Here is a 17,725-nt window from a genome sequence, read left to right as displayed (position 1 = left end):
AAAAAAACAGTGCTGAACCTGAGACTTCACATAGGTTTGAGCAGACTGCTGGGTGGCATGTGATACCATATTGTGCACCAACATGTTTATTTTTAACATTCACAGTGGCGACGCTCTTCAGATATCTACGATTTAACATTCACAGTGGCGACGCTCTTCAGATATCTACGATTTAACATTCATGGTGGCGACGCTCTTCACAGATAATACTCTACCATCTTCAAGTGCCTGTTTTCTGACTCTTTCTTGTGACCGTTAATTGTCTCGTAGTATGAACTGATACACACTGATGATCCCTGTTGCAGCTTCATGGTACCGTATCAGGACCATTGTGCAATATGTGTTGCTATCTCTTGTAATGCTGTGACTTTTTAAGTGGTTCTGCCTGGGTTCTTCCAGGCATTATAATGGCATCCCAATGCTTATTTGTTCTCTTCTTGTGTGTGTGGTTGTTGGGTTTTTTTTAACACAGTTTTCTTAACCATTTCTCTTTTGGTCTTCTGTGTTGCTATCAGAATTGGAGAGATGTCCTATTGATATCTAGACCTCCATTCTGTGCTGGTACAACACAAATTTGACTTGTTTTTGGTGTTAACAACATCACTTGGAATACAATTCACCTGGCACGTTAATTTGTCAAATGTAAAATACATACAGTTGCACATTTGTATAATTGTAGCAAATCTTTCTTTACCTTTTTTATTCTTACATGAGGCAGCCTTCCATTTGTACGTTTCATTTGCTTGATCTGTTTTTCCTTTCTTCCTTTTTAATTTTGTCTTTTTTTGTTTGTTTCTCCATTTCTGACTTCCTTCTTTCCTCCTGTACCTTTCTCTTCTGCCCTTGATTTTTAGAGGTATATAAAGATGTACACAGGGGGAGTGAGCTCATTGGCTGAGCAGATAACCAATCAGCTTCAAAAGAAAGACCAGCCCAAGCCCTTTCTAGACAAGAAGGAATTGGTAAGCTCTGGTAATGAAGAACCATAGGTGCACCCAGTACATGATGAGGATTTCATAACTAATCTATGGGTTTACAAAGTAGTCCTTTAATGTGGTGGGATTATGCTTACTATTAAAAACCATGCATCTTCCTAATGTGTGTGTTCCCCTTTGCTAGTTCACATAGACTGACACTGTGCCTGACCTGTTTGTTTCATATTTTTGTGCTGCTCAATACTGTAGAAAACTGCAATTTTTTATTAGTCATATATTTTCTTTGGTGCTTACTGTAATCTGAACAAAAACAGACATTTAGTACATCAGTTATCTAACCTTTTGTTAAGAGGGTGTTGCAAAACTGACATTTGATCTGGAGAATTGCTCATCTGTTTGATTTAAAAAAAAAAAAGTGGTGTGGCCATTCATTGGCACCAGTTATTTCTGGGTAGATCAATCTTGATGACCTCCTTTTGCTTGAGTTCCAGCTCCTAATTGAATCTATTGTGTTAGCTTTGGACGAATCTGACTTCGCATGGACATTTGATCCATTAAGTTATTCCACATAGTGTGAACGTAGGGGATGGTGACCTGCTTTTCCATGTTATTGGCACTTGATGGGCTAAACTATTGATTGATTGTTGGGATCATCGTGTCAATTTTTTTTTTACTTTATTTTTTTATTTATTTATTAAACAGGGTCATTTGTTACATGATGATATTCTGCATTTCGTAGGTTTAGGTCATGGTGACTTCTCATGATATTGACACTACTTGTAGTGTTTTAGATCCTTGGTGAGGAGAAGTATGTTGCTTGCTTACTACTATTTTTTCCTTTGGTGTGCTTCTCTTGTATAATAAGCATGTTTGTGAAGTCTAGCTCGAAGTTGAAAAACAAGAGGGGTCATTGAGAGACAGCGGAGGCACAACTAGTGTGGTGGTCCTACTAAAAATGATCATGTCATCAAAAGACCTGAATGGAGACTTCAATAATCTGCAATGTGAAGTGGGAACGCTGCTGTAGAGAACCTTCAGACACCCCTTCTGACACATGGTTTCTCTTCCTCCAGGGTTCATTCCGCAGAGAGTTTCCCCAGAACATTGGCGGCAGTGATGTCTGCTTTTTCTGCCGGAAGAGGGTCTACGTAATGGAGCGGCTCAGTGCAGAGGGCAAATTCTTCCACCGTAGTTGCTTCAAGTGTGACTATTGTAACACTACCTTGCGGCTCTCCTCTTACGCCTTTGATGTTGAAGATGGTAAGTCTCCAGGCTGGTATTGCCCATGGGGCTAGAGCTATTACTGCTGTTGACCCCTCAACCCAAAAAATTCAAGTTTATGTTAACACCTTGGGTAAAACCTGACGGCAAACTTGACTAACATGGTTGCTGTAAAAGTCTTGAGTTAATTGTGGAGAATTTGAATCTAGCGTTACACGATTCAATAATGCTAAGATACTTTTAGCTGAGCCTTAAGTATACATCTTTAAAATGTTTTTTTGTTTACCTCTGATTTTATCTTCACATTCTCAACAGTTTCTTGTCGGTTTGTTGCTCCTGTTTTTGTTTTCTTTATTTTTTTTCACAGTTTGCTTAGTAAGTGAAAGGGGTAGTACTGGTAACTAGTGTGCTATGGCAGGAAAATGCTTGTATATTACATACTTTGTTGTTGCATCTTTTTAAATATCACTCGTGGTGATAGTGCTCAGCAGTGTGAGGGAAGAGTCAAATATTTTTTCCAGATGCTTTTCCTCCGGGTTGGACAAGCCATTTTTTCTCAGTTTCATGGGCTCTCCTCTTTTGTTTTCTGTAACAAGTGCCGTATTGTTACTGGTTAATTATACAGAGCCCCAGTTTCTCAGTCTGCTGATTGGCCACCATGTAGAGAAGCAGCAGTGGTTCCGAATACCCTAGTGAAATCAAAGGATTTTTTCAGTTGCTTAAAAGGAAACGTTTAACCTTACTGTGCTGCAAACTCCTTGAATCTGTACAGAGTGGTAGATTAAGGCTTTTTTGACCAATAATTAGTCCCTAAAACCCTTGCCTAGAAAGGTTGCAGAGAATTAACTTTTTTTTTTTTTTTTTTTTTTTTTTTTTAAATACAGGTAAGGGCTAGTACATTTTCGAATATGTTTTTACGCTTTCATTAAAATAAATGGTAAACTGCTTAAATGACTTGTGGGTAGTATTTTTATTTTATTTCTTTCAATTCTTTTAGGGAAGTTCTACTGTAAACCTCACTACTGCTACCGGCTCTCAGGTTACGCTCAGAGGAAGAGACCTGCAGAAGCACCACTCACTGCCAAGGTAGTACCCAATTCGACTTTTTAATGAATTCCCTTCCCAACTGAATACTCCTGCAGCTTCTGGTGACTGGTTGACGAGAAAGAGTTGGACATTGGAACAAATATTTAGTGTGTGTGTGTGTGTGTGTGTGTGTGTGTGTGTGTGTGTGTGTGTGTGTGTGTGTTTTTTCTCTTCTGGATATTGGGTATGTTTAAAAACAAAAAAAGTAAAATGGTTTACAGCAATTAGATTAATTTCAGAGTGCTGACAATGGCAACTTGCTTTAGAATTTGAAAGTAAGGTTATTTGAAACCTGACTTGAACATGCACTGTTGGTTCATTAAGTCCCGTCAATCGCCAGAACCTTTGGCAACCAGTGCACAGCAGCCAGCTCTGCAGTTTTCAACAGAGTTGTTGTCATTGTTGTCAGAGTGTATTAAAAAGCAGGCTTTATCAAAAAGATAAGAACTTGAAAAAGATGAATGTGCATGTTTTCTCATTTGTCCAACTACTGTTGTGCAGAAGTCTGATTTGTACCTGACTTTTCTTAACCCTGGATATGCTTATTCAATGTACTTAGCATGAACACAGTACATATATATTTGAGATGAAAACAAGGGCTACATTCTACTGTATGTTTGAGGCTTCCTGCTCTGCAGTAAGAATTTGTACAGTCAGAACATTGAAGAGGTTAAAGTTATTTACTGTATATGGGCAGCAGTGTGGAGTAGTGGTTAGAGCTCTGGACTCTTGACCGGAGGGTCGTGGGTTCAATCCCAGGTGGGGGACACTGCTACTGTACCCTTGAGCAAGGTACTTTACCTAGATTGCTCCAGTAAAAACCCAACTGTATAAATGGGTAATTGTATGTAAAAATAATGTGATATCTTGTAACAATTTTAAGTCGCCCTGGATAAGGGTGTCTGCTAATAAATAAATAAATAAATAATAATAAAAAAAAAATAATAATATGCAGAAGACTGGAATACAAAAAGACACAACATGGTTTGGTTTAAATATATAGCTTTAAATGACAATGGATGTACTTTACATGCTACAGTATGGTCAAACAACATGTTTTCAAACAATCTCTGGAACCTTGTTTTGTAATCGGGATAATGGTTAGGGAGTGCCCTCTGTTTCAGAAATGAAAGGTTTCCATGCTGGGAACGAATGGCTTGGCTTGGCTTCACCTAAGCTATTGTTCATTGCAGGTTGGCCTTGTATTCATTGGTAATATCTGGCTTACATTATATGATTGTGTTCTGCAAGTTTTAATATGTGCCTCCTTACCCTTGGCACTGATCATTTTAATACCAATTCCTTCCCAGGAGAACAAAGTGTCTCTACCGGACCCTGTTGCTGCTGATGGCCCAGTCCAGGCAAACGCCACAGCCACCCCTACAGAAAGGACCCCAGGTAGCTCCATTTCCTTTATTGGCAGGACGGCTCGTTTCTCCCTCACTTTCTTTGGCGCTCTGCACTGTGTGAGCCACTCCACCCGGGGAGCTGTAACCTGGACCCGACAACAGCTGGCACACAACTGTCTCGATTCCCTTTTCCTGTGCCAGTTGATCACCTTTGGGGTCCCTTTCCTGTACGTTCAGTCTGAAGTTTTAGGACAGATAGCTGGCGAGTTTAGTAGTTCAGGTGCTGAGCATCTGGGATAAATCAGTTTTTAATGGCGATTTGATCTTTTCCACTATAAATTAGAGCGACCTTGCTTTCCGAGATACATGTTTTTGTCTTTTTCAGTTTGTTCAGATTTAATTAGTAAGCTGTGTTTTTGTTGTTTATTTTTTTAACCCATTTTACTTTGTCATGTTTTCTTTATTTGTGGTTTTAAAATGTTTTTCTTTGATATTTTTGTAAACCTAACTGCTTTGTAAATTATTTTTCTGTGCATCCTTTCAGCTTGCTGCCTCTCGTCATGTAGATAATCCTGTCATCTGTTCATTTGTGGGTGCCTTTACAAAGATGCAATATTCTGTTATCTTTCAGAAGTGTTACCGTGTGTCTGTTAAAAGCCAAAGGTACAGCCATCTTTTCCTGAGATCATTCTATAATCCAGTGTTTGTGTGGCCAAAGAGGCCTGATATTCGGACACCCAAAGTCTCTAAACTGTTTGTTGTTTGTATGGTTCTTGTTGGACCTGAGCAATCTGAACTCATAATAGGATGGTGCATCTTTAGAACCCAGCTGATCTTTTTCATTTACTCCCTATTGAGAGGGCAGAGTCATACTGATCCAAACTGGCATTCTTAAAATTGTCTACAAGCAGAGACCATTTTGATTTGTGTTTAATTTAATTGATACCTTCCCTTTACATGTTACAGTTGTGTACATCAAGCACCTAGTTTCTGTGAACAATTTTGCTTTTTTTATGCTTGGTGATGGAGAAATGTCCATGCCAGTTGACCAGTTTCTCTCTCTCTCTCTCCTCTCTCTCTCTCTCTCTCTCTCTCTCTCTCCTCTCCTCTCTCTCTCTCTCTCTCTCTCTCTCTCTCTCTCTCTCTCTCTCGTGCTTTCTGAAACGATCAGGTATTCTTTGAATGTAAAATCTGTTGCAGTTTGCTATTCCTCTGTAAGCTTTACCTTTCCCACGCCTATCAAAGCAGAACTGTAATGATTGAGGGGTGCTTGTGAGGGTATATTCTGGGTCTGCTGTACTAAACTAACCTTCTGCACAAAATACATTGCTAGGGATTTAGGGGGTTTGTTTGTGAAGCATGGCATGTGAGCACATCTGTATGTCTGAGTGGTGCAATTTAAACTGCAACTTGTGAAAGGAACCCACTGCATGCATGGTTTTAGAAGCAACTGTCCTGTTTGCAATGCTGGGCTTGATCTTTTTGAAGTTAGAGCAGCTTTAACACATTGCCCATGGTTTTATATTTATCCGAGACACTGTTCTAAAGCAGTGCTACCTCTTATGAGGTGACCCTTTTATACAACAGAACTGGTTATAAGGCTCCCATTAGCACTTGCATTCTCGTTATAGAGTGGTACCCACAGGTAATCTTGAACTGTGACCCCCAACTATTGACATTTGATTCCATCAGTTTACACTGTCCACACACAAAACACTAATAAAAATCCACCCCAAACCATCATAATATGGCTATTTACATTCAAGGTTGCAATATAATGTTTTCAAATAGATAGTAGTGCCGGAAGAAACTAGTAAAATTTATATGACAGACATTTCAAATAAAGTATTCAATGATAAAGCCTTATAGTTTAACCTTTGGGGTGTTTTAATAAATGTATGTATGTATGTATGTATGTATGTATGTATGTATGTATGTATATATACATATTATAAAAAAAAACAACTAAATACAATATTTGCCAAAACTTTAGATTAGCTTCCACTTAACAGCACCACATCTTACCGTTATCATATGCAACCCTTGTTTATTTTGTTTTGTTTATAGCAATATATATGTTTTGTTCCTTTTATATTTTGCACTGCATGTGTGCATGTTCAGCACAGAGTTTGAGTTATTCTACGTTTAGCATGTAACACCGCATGAAAGACTTGGCATTTGAGGGTCAGCAGCACATTGCAATGCAATCACAAGATCGGAGGTGTTTTCTAAACATACAGTAACTCCTCATTTAGCTAATCAAGACTGATTTTCGAAAGCAGAACAGCTGCCGCAATCTTTTTCATTTTTAGGAAAAGATCCCTTGATACTTTACAGCATTCTTCCATAGTTTAGAAACCAGTCTGTGTTGGCTGTTCAGTTTGTTTACTTTCACTAACTGACATTTTAGCTGCAGGCCAAATTTATTATTTTTTTTGTAAACTTGCTACATCACATCGGAGATATAGAAAAAAACAAGTTGATGTTGTGCATAGATCAATAAAACAGATATAAGTGCCCATTACCAACAAGTTTTATTGATGTGGAGTTCTGTATTTCCTAAACCAAATCACATTAAATCCAGTGACTAAGTAAACGTTTTTATTTTTATATCTATCTATATATCTCTTTTGTTCTCTCTCTAACTTATGGGATCAAAGGTCCCATTGCTTTTAAAGGAGATGCTTTTTAGAGTGGGACAAAGGCAAGGTACCTATATATATATATATATATATATATATATATATATATATATATATATATATATATATATAATAAATACATTTTTTTAAAATATATTTTCGCAATGCACTGTTTTGAATGGGAAATGGATACAACGAAGTGTTTTTTTTAACAAATAAATTTGAAGAGATGTTTTGTGGTGAGTGGTGGTGTTGTGTTTTTTTTTTCTATTTATTTATTTAAAGAGAAATATACCTTTCCTATACAAGGACAATGACACAACACCATATACTTGCAATAGGGAATATCTTTCAAACTACTTGTTGGAGGAGATGGTGATTATAACTGGCAAATGCGACACTGATATTGTGCAAAAACGACTGCTAATTGTCTGTAAACTTGAGGATATTGTAACATCGCAGTGTGGAATTGCACATCACACACACACACACGCAACATATTTATTTGTGTCTGAGGTAGTGTTGTATACCCCCAAGTTTCATGTATTTTATCCACGATTCCCTTGACACGTTGTTTAGGAAGTTTGTATTGTGAGCATATTGCTGCTGGAAGCTTCTGGGTCATTGAAACTTAACTTTCTCTTTCTGATAGGAAATGTCAGCAAGATAGCAGTATTCCAGTCGACATGAGCCTAGGATGTGACATTCACAGCCTAGATGAGATTTTCATGGGAGGGCGATTCCTGTTTATTAATCATGACACAAGGCTTGATTTTTTTTTTTCAACACGGATATATGCTCTGCAGTAGTTAGTCGTGTTTTTAAAGGGTATTTTGCAGCAGTTAATGCTAATTGACGACAGTATGAATCTGCATTGTTGCAGGAAGAAGCAAGAGACAAATTAAGACAAACCCTCTTTGTGGTAATGGATGCTCCAGGGTGAACTTTGTCAAGTTTGACATTATTCCCCAGCTAATGTATGACCGATTTTGATTAATGTGTGAATAAAAAGAAACTGGATTGTTAAATTGCATTACTTCATCATTAATACAAAATGGCATATAGCAAAATCGAAGTGATGCTTTTCTTGTAAGTGCTACGGTAGATTCTGCAATGCTTTGGGGGAAAAGCTCAACTGGAAGGGCTAAATACAATAACTTTTATTGGGAAAAGCATTACAGTAAAACCGAGAATATGATGATTTTTTTACATTTTGATTTGATAAGTGAGCAATTCAAAAGAATATCTCCACATTCATGTTGTTCATTGCATGAATTGATATTTTTCTAAAATGCCCTTTTTCCTTGCTAAGAGTCTATTTGAATTAGGCCCCAAATCTTTTTCAATAATTTCAATCTTTTTCGATGGTGTTTTCTTTGTCACTACGTAGTATTTGTTGTGGATAGAAATGGCCTGAGTGTGTCTGGTTTCAGGGAAAGGGAATTCATTCTGTTAATATTTTGATATACTAACTGTACAATCCCAATAAGTAAGCCCATTTGTACTTCTTGCTTGGGTAGACTGACTTGTGTAGTTATATCAGATAATTTGGGTCATAGCACAATAGAAAAGGTGCCTGCATTGTAAGTCATTCATTTGCAATTTCCAGTTCAGTTCATTACTAGGCAGTATTGTAGCTGTTGATTTTACTGGCATGTAATTCCCATTGCTTCTGATATTTAGGGACAAGCTGAGATACAATTGTGTTTTGGAATGCAAAGGGTGAAGGAGAGGTTTTGCACCATGTAGAAGTTTTCCATGTTCTGACTGTTTGTTTTTCCCAGGCACTTCTCTGAGGTCTGTCACAATGCCAAGATTTATGTGAGGGGCTAAAAGGAATCCAAGGCATTTGTGATCTTCCTGTTTGCTGCAGTGGTGTATTGGCACTGTTGTCGACTTTTTAGTAATTGTAAACAAGCAACTTGTCAATGAAATGGACTTCTTGGAAATGCAGGACTTTAAATACTAACATAGTGCTGTGGCACTTACATTTTAGCTGTATGATTTAGAATGTATGTTTGTGAATGTGGCACAATGAAAGGAATATCCGAATCTGAAACACATTTTCTGTTTTCTGAGGTTGAGAAAGAAGTAGGAGTTACAAAGGCTGAAGACTTTTAATCATTTCCCAGAGCCAGAGTTAGGCTGCGATGCAGTACAATATGTTCTCTGTCATGGTACATTAATCAAGTATCCGCAATTAAAACAACTCCTCATTTATACAGTTCACACTGCACAGGGCTAACCCAAGTGATGCCAGTGCAATTCAATTATTTACCCAATAAGCAGACTTGTGCCAGTATCACTTAGTATTACTGTATTCTGTATGTTTTTTTTCCCCTGTGCCTCTTGCTTTCAGCAGTAGATGTGAACGGGGTGGAAGAGCCTGCCCTGGCAAAGCGTCTGCGGGGCACCCCGGAACGCATCGAGCTGGAGAACTACCGGCTGTCACTGCAGAGAGAGGAGGAGCTGGAGGAGGTGCCTGAGGAGACGCTAGCAGAGCACAACCTGAGCAGCGTGCTGGACAAGGGCACCGACGCGGGCGAGGGCTCCAGGTCGGCTATATCATACTTTGTGCCTGGCTCAGGATAACATTTAACATTTTATTTTGGTGTTCGAGATGCCACCTTTTAATAGACATCTCGAAACCACCACCTGATTCTAAATGCTTTTGAGGGGTTGAATGTCAGGGGGTGATCTGGTCACAGTTTGAAGGAGGAGCTCTCTCATGCTGCCTGTCTGCAAGCCTGAGCCATTGTCCCTTGCCTAAATTCACCTTTTAAAACCAGTTACCAGATATAGCCAACAGCGTAGGGATTTATTCCTTGAAATTTGTTGAGACTTGTTACTAGCGATAGGGCATAGTCCGACAGTTACATGTAAGATTGAAGGAGAATGAGTCATTGTGTTAAATATCTTGTTTTTGTGGAAGCCTAGAGCCTCCTGGCACCATGCCCAAATCAAGTGTAGCCGTTGCCCATCACTTTTCATGATTTGTGTACAAGCACAAAAAAAAATAAGTAAATTAGAGTTTGAAACATCTTATTCATGCTAGAATGTCCTCTCCTTCAACCCAATTATATATCGAGTGTTACTGGGATTAAGCTTAAGCCAATAATATGCTTTAACCATTGACAGGATATATTCGCATTACCACACTGACACACATTTCATGCATGCTGTGATTGTCGCTTACCTTTCACCCAGGTTTGGGATTAGCTGCAAGAAGGCTAATGTGACACTTTTTTTTGTTTTGTTTTGCATCCAGCAATACAAGTTTTCTGAGGAGCAGTAGCTTTTTATTGCCACTGCTAGTGTATGTGCTGATTTTAGTTCTAACTTCAGTAACAGAAGATTGGCCAGTGTCTTAAATCACCACTGTTGCAAGCATCGCTAAAAGGGGAGCGTATATGTTTTTGTATATTCTACTGCATCAGGTTCACTGCTGCGTTGTTTAACCTCTGATCCTATCAATAATACAGACCATACACTTTGAACTAGTGTCTTCACAGTTAGTACACAGCTGTCATCTAAATCATACGTACTGTACTTCATCCAGACTTGTCCTACTTTACAAACACCTCATTTGTTTCACACATCCGTTTTACTGCGTGTTTACTAACCATTCCGATTTCCCTAACGGTATGAAATAGCATTTCAGCCGTGCTTCTCTGTCTCTGACACCACCCTGTCCTGTCTGCTCCACAGCAGCTCGGAGTCGGAGATGGATGAGGTGGAGGAGGAGGGTGAGGATGAAGATCACCCTGTCTCAGACCTGGGTGGAGTGCCATGGAAACAGGCTGTGCAACTCCATGCCCGTCTGAAGGGCAAAAGTGAAACGCAGATAGCAGCAGAGGAGGAGGCACGTGCCCTCGGAGAGGAAGAGGAGGAGGATGAAGACGACGACGAAGAAGAAAAAGAGGAGGAGGAAGAGTCCAGTGAAGGTAAACTAAACACTTTTTACTGTAATGTTCCTCTCGTCTGAGAGGAGAGCACTCCTATTTCTCGCCAATAACTCACCAAAGCTATGACTAAGACTTTATATAATGTCAAAGATCTATCCTGTTTTGAAAAAATACATAGAACAAATACATTTCCAATGCAAGTATCCTCCCAGTGTCTAAATTAGTACAGACTTTGATTACAGACTTTTTTATAACCATTTTCTGTATTTTGTACAAAACCTAGTATAATAAAAAAAGGGTCCCCAGAGCAGTTCAGATAAAATAGAAGATGTGCTGCTAAGGGGCAATGTGCTATTTGTACATGCTTTTAGAGAGTAAGACTTTTAAACATGTAAATAAAGATGTAAATATCCTTGCTTGATGCCAATGCCATGTGTTGGAGCTGTTTGTTAGTGTTTTTAATCTCAACACTTCCTTTGCATTTGATTACCCTTTTAATTTCTATATGGGTGTACTTTCCACTGTTTCAGTTTAATTATTCTACCTGTGTACCTGAAAGTACCTGAACAAAGAAACAGGCAGGGTGGTGGCCTTTTTGTTTGTTTGTTTTTTTACAGGTTTGCAGATTCTTTCATACTGTGGTACATCATACCCACTTAGTCAAGGGTTAGCCAAGTCGCCCTTCTCTTCTGCTGGAAGTTTTGATTGCATTATATAACTAGCTTTTCTTCGCAACACTTTTGGTTTCCAAATATATAAAAAAAATCAATTTTATAGGATTAAAGGTACACACAGTCCAGTCAGATTTGTAATACTCTTTTCCCAACTTCTTCCTCTCTTTGCTGTCTTCCTCCTATACTTTCATCACCTGTGCTTGTGTAAAATCCACTACCCTCACTCTCTCGCTCATTCCCTGTCTTTGGGTATTTATTGGGGAATATCTCCCCCTGCTGACAGAGGGAGAGTATTACCCCTGGGAGAGGGAGCTCCAGTTAGGGTTGTGGCTTGAGCATCTAAAAGATGAAGAGGACACAGGTAGATTCAAAGGTATCTTTGCGTGTGGCTTTTTTTTTTTTTTACAAAACCCATATTTTGTATTTATTTAATAAAGGCCTGGCTGCGTATGACCGTACCTTTTCATAATCTAACGTTTGTTTGTTTGTTTGTTTGTTTTGTTTTTTTAACAAAGAAATTCACAAATTTGAGAGACCAGAGACAGTGTTTCATTTATCTTACGATTTATGATATAAATTGAAGTTTGTTTCCTGAGGAGGTCAGCTGTCTGCTGGTAATATACATAAGAGTTATGCTGTCTGTCTGCTTTATGCTTTAAATGATTGATTGTTTTAGCGTTATATAATAATCTCAGAGCTCCTGGCAACAGCAGATTATAAACTCTGGCAGGAAAATAATGATACTCTGACTTTTTCTCAAACTTTAAAAATAAGCTTTTGTAATAAGCTGTGATTTTTAACAAAAGCAATTTCACAGTGAGGGTTGAAAGATAAGCATAACTTTAAAAGGCCTGACTAATTTTTCAAATGATTTGCAAGGAATGCAGCTTTAATCATTATTTGCTCTTGCCCTTGCATGATTCAAAGTGATTTGAGAATGCAGCATTGTTCTGAATTATTTGAGTTGCACGACAATAATAGAATTGTGTGTGTGTGGTGTAGTGGCAGGAGGAGTACTAATGGAACTAATTACTTATTTCAGTAAGAAAATATCATCAAACTACGTTGTCAGCCATAGCTAGTATAGAAAAGTACTTTGTGTGTGTGTATGTATGTGTATATGTAATATGTACGTGTGTGTATATGTGTATTAGTAACAACTAAACTTTTGCCAAAAAAGATATTGCAAGCTTATTATGAAAATCCATATTGTATTAGTAGTTAAATGCAGAGTGAGTTGGTTAGCTACCTTTTCATGAAGATACAGTTTCCAGTAAGAGTAGTAGGTTTCCAATCAGTGTAAATGTGGTGCATTGTGCTGTCTGATGCACATTGGGGATCTGCTCATTATAAACAAGTTAAAAGTTGCACTGTTCAGGTTGTCAGTATGGAACATTGGACTGTTTGCCAACCATTTTCCCTCTGTGACTTTTTAGAATAATATGGGCATATTGTCAGTGCTTCCTCCAGGAGTGTTTTCAAAGGAGAAAAAAATATAATTAAGATATCTGAAAGGGATATTTTTTTATAATATTACAATGTGTATTTCCAAGGTGCTATTTTAATCTCTCCATTCCTTTTTCTCTTCCCCTCTTTTTTATTTCTCAATTTCTTCCTTCCCTGTGCTTTCTCTCATGTCCCTGGGTCACTTGACTGTATTTCTATGGTGCTCCCTTCCTAAAAACAAATAACACTGACTCCCCTCAGCCGGGAATCTTCGCATTCAACAAGTCCTGCAGCCCGTAGACCCCCTGGAGATCCAGGCAGACGTGCACTGGACGCACATTTGTTCTGAGCAGGAGAAGGAGAGGGCTCCAACTTCACAACCCTCTCCTTCCACAGGTAACACAGCTCTGTGTCACAGACCGGTGTGGGAGTCACCATGGCAACTGCTTGTACCATGTTCGCAACCTATATACAGTAGATCTTGTATCCCTACCCTTGATGTCTGGTGACTCCAGGTGCCTCTCTTTTGGTTTATTATCCACAGTGAACCTGGAAAAGCAGGTTCCCAAGGTCATGCTCTGCTTGTTAGAGGTCTGGAGTTGTCCCACGGTCATTGCTGTCCTCATGCAGACATCGGTTTTGTGCTGTTTTTTTAAGATGTCCACCATGGTCAAGCACCTTTTATCTGTTTGAACCCTGTCTTTTTTTTTTCTTCTTTTTTTTCTTTTTTTTTCTTTTAAAAAAGGTCAAATTTTTACATCTTTTTCGTGTGCCATCGCTCCACTTAACTTTTCTTCAAAAACCGAAGATGGAGAGAATGAAGCTGACCCCCTGTTCTGTTTAATGTGTTTTGTTTCCCCCTTTCATATTAACAGAAGTTTAATAAGCTTTATTTTTGTTTGTTTTCTTCTGGTTTGTTGTGTGTAACTTTTCTTTCCTGACCCATTTTTGCAATTTTTTTTTTATTTTGTTTTCCTAAATTCAGCACCCGACATTCCATCAGTCCGCCATGAGGCAGTACGAGCTTGGCTGGAGACGGTATCTGGAGGTAGCTGTGTGTGATATGATTGCTCAGCAACATTCTGACGTTTTGCCTTTTCCTTAGTGCATGGCAGCGGAGAGGGTTCAATGCATGCTGTGCTACACCGTGCTCAAACTGCATGGGTTGGATCTGTTTTGGTGATTTTTACCCAGCAAGGGTCAGACCAAATAAACAGCAAGGTCTTCCGGTAAACTTCTAGCCTGACAAAAATAGAGAAATGGGATTATCTTGGTTATAGAACCATGATACTTTCCAAAAAGGAGACCTCCCCTCTTGAGCTTTTTTGAAAGGGTTGTGCTGTTAAAAGGTATTTAGCTAAATGCATCTAATTATGTGAGACAAGTAAGAGATGAAATGCAAAGAGTTTCTTGGCCAATTTGGACAGCAATGGCTTTTTGAACGAACGAGCACTCCTACAATCCAATGTGCTGCCGAATCCCCAAATTTCCCAAATACTGTAAATTCCTCAGCTATCTACCGCCTTTGCTTCATACATTCTCTAGTCAACATTATGCTCGCCCTTTTTTCGCTTTCCCAGTCGGTGATATACCTATATACATTTCCTTGCTTCTCTACCTTCCCAAACATGGAGATAGGAGCTCTAACAGGGATTCTCAAGCATGCAGGCTCAAAGGGCACTATCCTATATCTCATTTCTTAAAAGCTTTGGTCTGACCCAGCCTAATAGTAGATGCCGTCCAGGTGGCAGGGTAAGCAGCTTTGCCAGGGGGTTATGGACTTTGTGCAGAAGGCTAATTCTCTGCATCAGCAGACAGAGTTGTCATTAATGAACAGAGTCTCCGCTTACATGATGCCACCAACATACTGGGGGTGCTTTTAGCTTCAAAGCTGCATTGCTGAGCATCCGAATGTTATTTATGCAAGTTAACTAGGGAACATAGAAGTCAACTGAGAACTTGCACGAGTCCTGCATAGGTTTTCATGACCAATCTGTATCCGTCATGATGTTTTGCATGGTGGTTGAACTGCCTTCTGTTTTAGGGCTGTTCCAACTAGGTTTACTTTGCAGAAGTAAATAGTGAGAACATTAAGAAATGATCAAATTCCTTCAGAATGTGGACCTTGAATTAAATAGCACTTCTGGAGAGGATTTTAATCTGATGCTGCATGGTAATAACAACCGGTTTTGTAAATCCAGATATTTGAACTTAATTCTTTTTTGGGGTTATTAAAAAAAGAAACCACCAGTAATCTGTTTTTCTACTTGCCTTGAATTCTGATCATTTATTCTATAGGAAGTATGAGCCTGCCAAGGTATACTTGCTTCATTAACATTTCCCAGGCTTGGCAAAATGACTGAATCCAAACCGCATCCATTTCCCTGAAAGCAAAATGGATATTTGCATGACCATAACAAACTAATGTAGGTAATTTTAACAAGGAAATGTCAGTTTTCATTAGGTCAACACTAAAAAGATTGGTTGCTTATCACAGTTTTAGTGTTTCAAGAAAAAAAATCCTGATAAATGTTTACATTATAGTGTTACATAACCATATACAGTAAGTCAATAAGATGTTTGGCCACTTTGCTGTTTTTTGTTATTTTCAGTATATCTATCCAAGTAGGAACTCTTAGAACGCCTCAATAAATATATTTTTCATCTAATTTCCAATTTCATCATTTCTAGTGTTTTTTTTTTTCTTAATGGTGCAACATTGTTGATTTACCCTCACAAAGTGTTTTCCAACTTCAACCAGTATAACTTGCAAATATAAGCTGACTGTATTTTTCATTCCTCTCTCAGCTCTATGTGAGGAGAATGAACTGGAGGTCGGAGATGAGCCTGGGGTTCGTGAGGAAGAGCCCGAAGTTGGCACAGAGCTGGATGAGGGTAAGCTATAGCTGTCTTCAGACCTTGAACTGGACGGATTCAGCACAGGCTTCCTTAAAGGCGGTGTGTGACCCCTCAGCAAATCTATCCTAAAGGTCTTTCACTTCTGCTGGGGAAGAAAGTTAATAGAAATGTAAATCAGTTGTGCATATATGTTATGAGTCAGTGGGCCCAATTTAATTATTTTTTTAGCATGGAATTTTAGAAAAATACAAATTTCAAGCACTAGATTAGCATCATTGATAAGGCATAACTTTTTTTTTTTTCCCCAGCCTAGAGCTAAATCAGTTGCGCCCATGTGTAACACCACATCCTCCTACTGTAGCTGTAGTTTTCAGTAATCCTGTATAAATGCTAACACACCATCTGAAGAACTTTTGCCATTCTAAGATTTGCTCTCATTGTGCCAAGCACGAACACTATTTAAACTTTGAGCAATTTTGCTGTGTTTACAATCAAAATAGGTAGTGTTAGATTAAAATATATTTCATATATAATTTTTTTTCCCAAATATGTGAAGACATTTACTAACTATTTAATATATATATATTTTTTTGTATAACAATTTAAATGCATATTTTGCTCTTAAGTGAAAATTGATTAGGTTTAAGTGCACAAATTGCAGTTTGTTTTTTAAATTCCAGATTTTCTTAGCTGAAATGTACTCATATAAGTTATCAAGCTTTGAATTTAGCCCTCTTAGTAACTTATTCTAAACTGACAACTGTTTCTGCTTGCCTGTGTGAGGGGTATTAAAAGCTCAGTAGCTTTTGCTGGAGAAAGGCCTTGCACGTTGTAGGCTCCCCTGCTATTGGCTGTCCTGGTTTATCCCTCCCCTGGGGCAGGGTCAGCACGTGGGAGTGAGTGAGTGAGTTAATGGCTCGATTTTCTCTTTGACAGATGATATCCCTTCGGATGCTGAGGCTGAGGCCCGGATGCATCGGATTGAGAGAAAGGAGCAGCCCCCAGAGGAAGAGGGAGGGTCCGAGGGGCGAGGGAGGGTGTCCAGTCTAGGTGCAATCTCTTAAATTTATTCCGAATGTTACTGGAACTGGATAAGATGTGCCTAGATTGAAATATATGCTGTAAATGGTGTAAAGCAAATGCCCTTGTTTTAGTAAGTGGCACATTCACTTTTGTATTTTGTTATGTTTTTCCATCTCTTATAGAATAGATGCATAATGGGGTAATTTGTGGGATATTTTTGGTGACGGATGCTTCCATTGTTTTTGTTTGTTTCTGCTGACTATATAAGGGTTACTGTATGTTTATGCAATGGTGTTTTTTTTTTTTTTTTCTTTCCAGCCCAGTCGTCGGTGAGCCCAGTTAGATCTCTGAGTGATGTGCTGCTGTCACCAGTAACAAGCATAAAGGATCAGGATGTGGAGGTATAGAAATACAACGAAGTGCCGTAAGAGGTTTTCACTGTGTATTTAAAAGGTTCTGTGTTGAAAAACATTTTTTTTCAACACAGAACAAAATAGTCAGTTTGGAGATATGGGCACAGCTTAGTTAATTGAACCATTGAAATCAATAAATAAGCAATATAAAATGGTAACTAGAGCTAACCAG

The 17,725-nt window shown here is 38.6% G+C and overlaps 1 protein-coding gene across 23 annotated transcripts in view; it reads left to right on the top strand.

The window, feature by feature from the left end:
- Positions 1-17,725, top strand: part of LOC117415753 (protein-methionine sulfoxide oxidase mical3a-like) — a 103,813-nt gene that overhangs the window by 63,995 nt on the left and 22,093 nt on the right. For 13 of the 23 annotated variants that reach the window (XM_059027536.1, XM_059027538.1, XM_059027534.1 and 10 more), the window contains 12 exons: positions 855-962; positions 2,009-2,195; positions 3,154-3,242; positions 4,553-4,640; positions 9,593-9,788; positions 10,942-11,177; positions 12,096-12,185; positions 13,520-13,654; positions 14,244-14,306; positions 16,067-16,153; positions 17,054-17,167; positions 17,459-17,541. In XM_059027536.1, the coding sequence (XP_058883519.1) occupies positions 855-962; positions 2,009-2,195; positions 3,154-3,242; positions 4,553-4,640; positions 9,593-9,788; positions 10,942-11,177; positions 12,096-12,185; positions 13,520-13,654; positions 14,244-14,306; positions 16,067-16,153; positions 17,054-17,167; positions 17,459-17,541 (1,476 nt within the window). Of the gene's footprint in view, positions 1-854; positions 963-2,008; positions 2,196-3,153; positions 3,243-4,552; positions 4,641-5,762; positions 7,322-9,592; positions 9,789-10,941; positions 11,178-12,095; positions 12,186-13,519; positions 13,655-14,243; positions 14,307-16,066; positions 16,154-17,053; positions 17,168-17,458; positions 17,542-17,725 lie in introns of those variants that run through there. The other 10 variants (XM_059027552.1, XM_059027551.1, XM_034922184.2 and 7 more) reach the window with 9 other exon arrangements.

This window comes from Acipenser ruthenus, chromosome 7, assembly GCF_902713425.1.
Source record: "Acipenser ruthenus chromosome 7, fAciRut3.2 maternal haplotype, whole genome shotgun sequence".
NCBI classification, from domain to species: domain Eukaryota; kingdom Metazoa; phylum Chordata; class Actinopteri; order Acipenseriformes; family Acipenseridae; genus Acipenser; species Acipenser ruthenus.
Note: the sequence above shows the minus strand (reverse complement) of the source record. Positions and strands in the feature narration are given on the sequence as shown.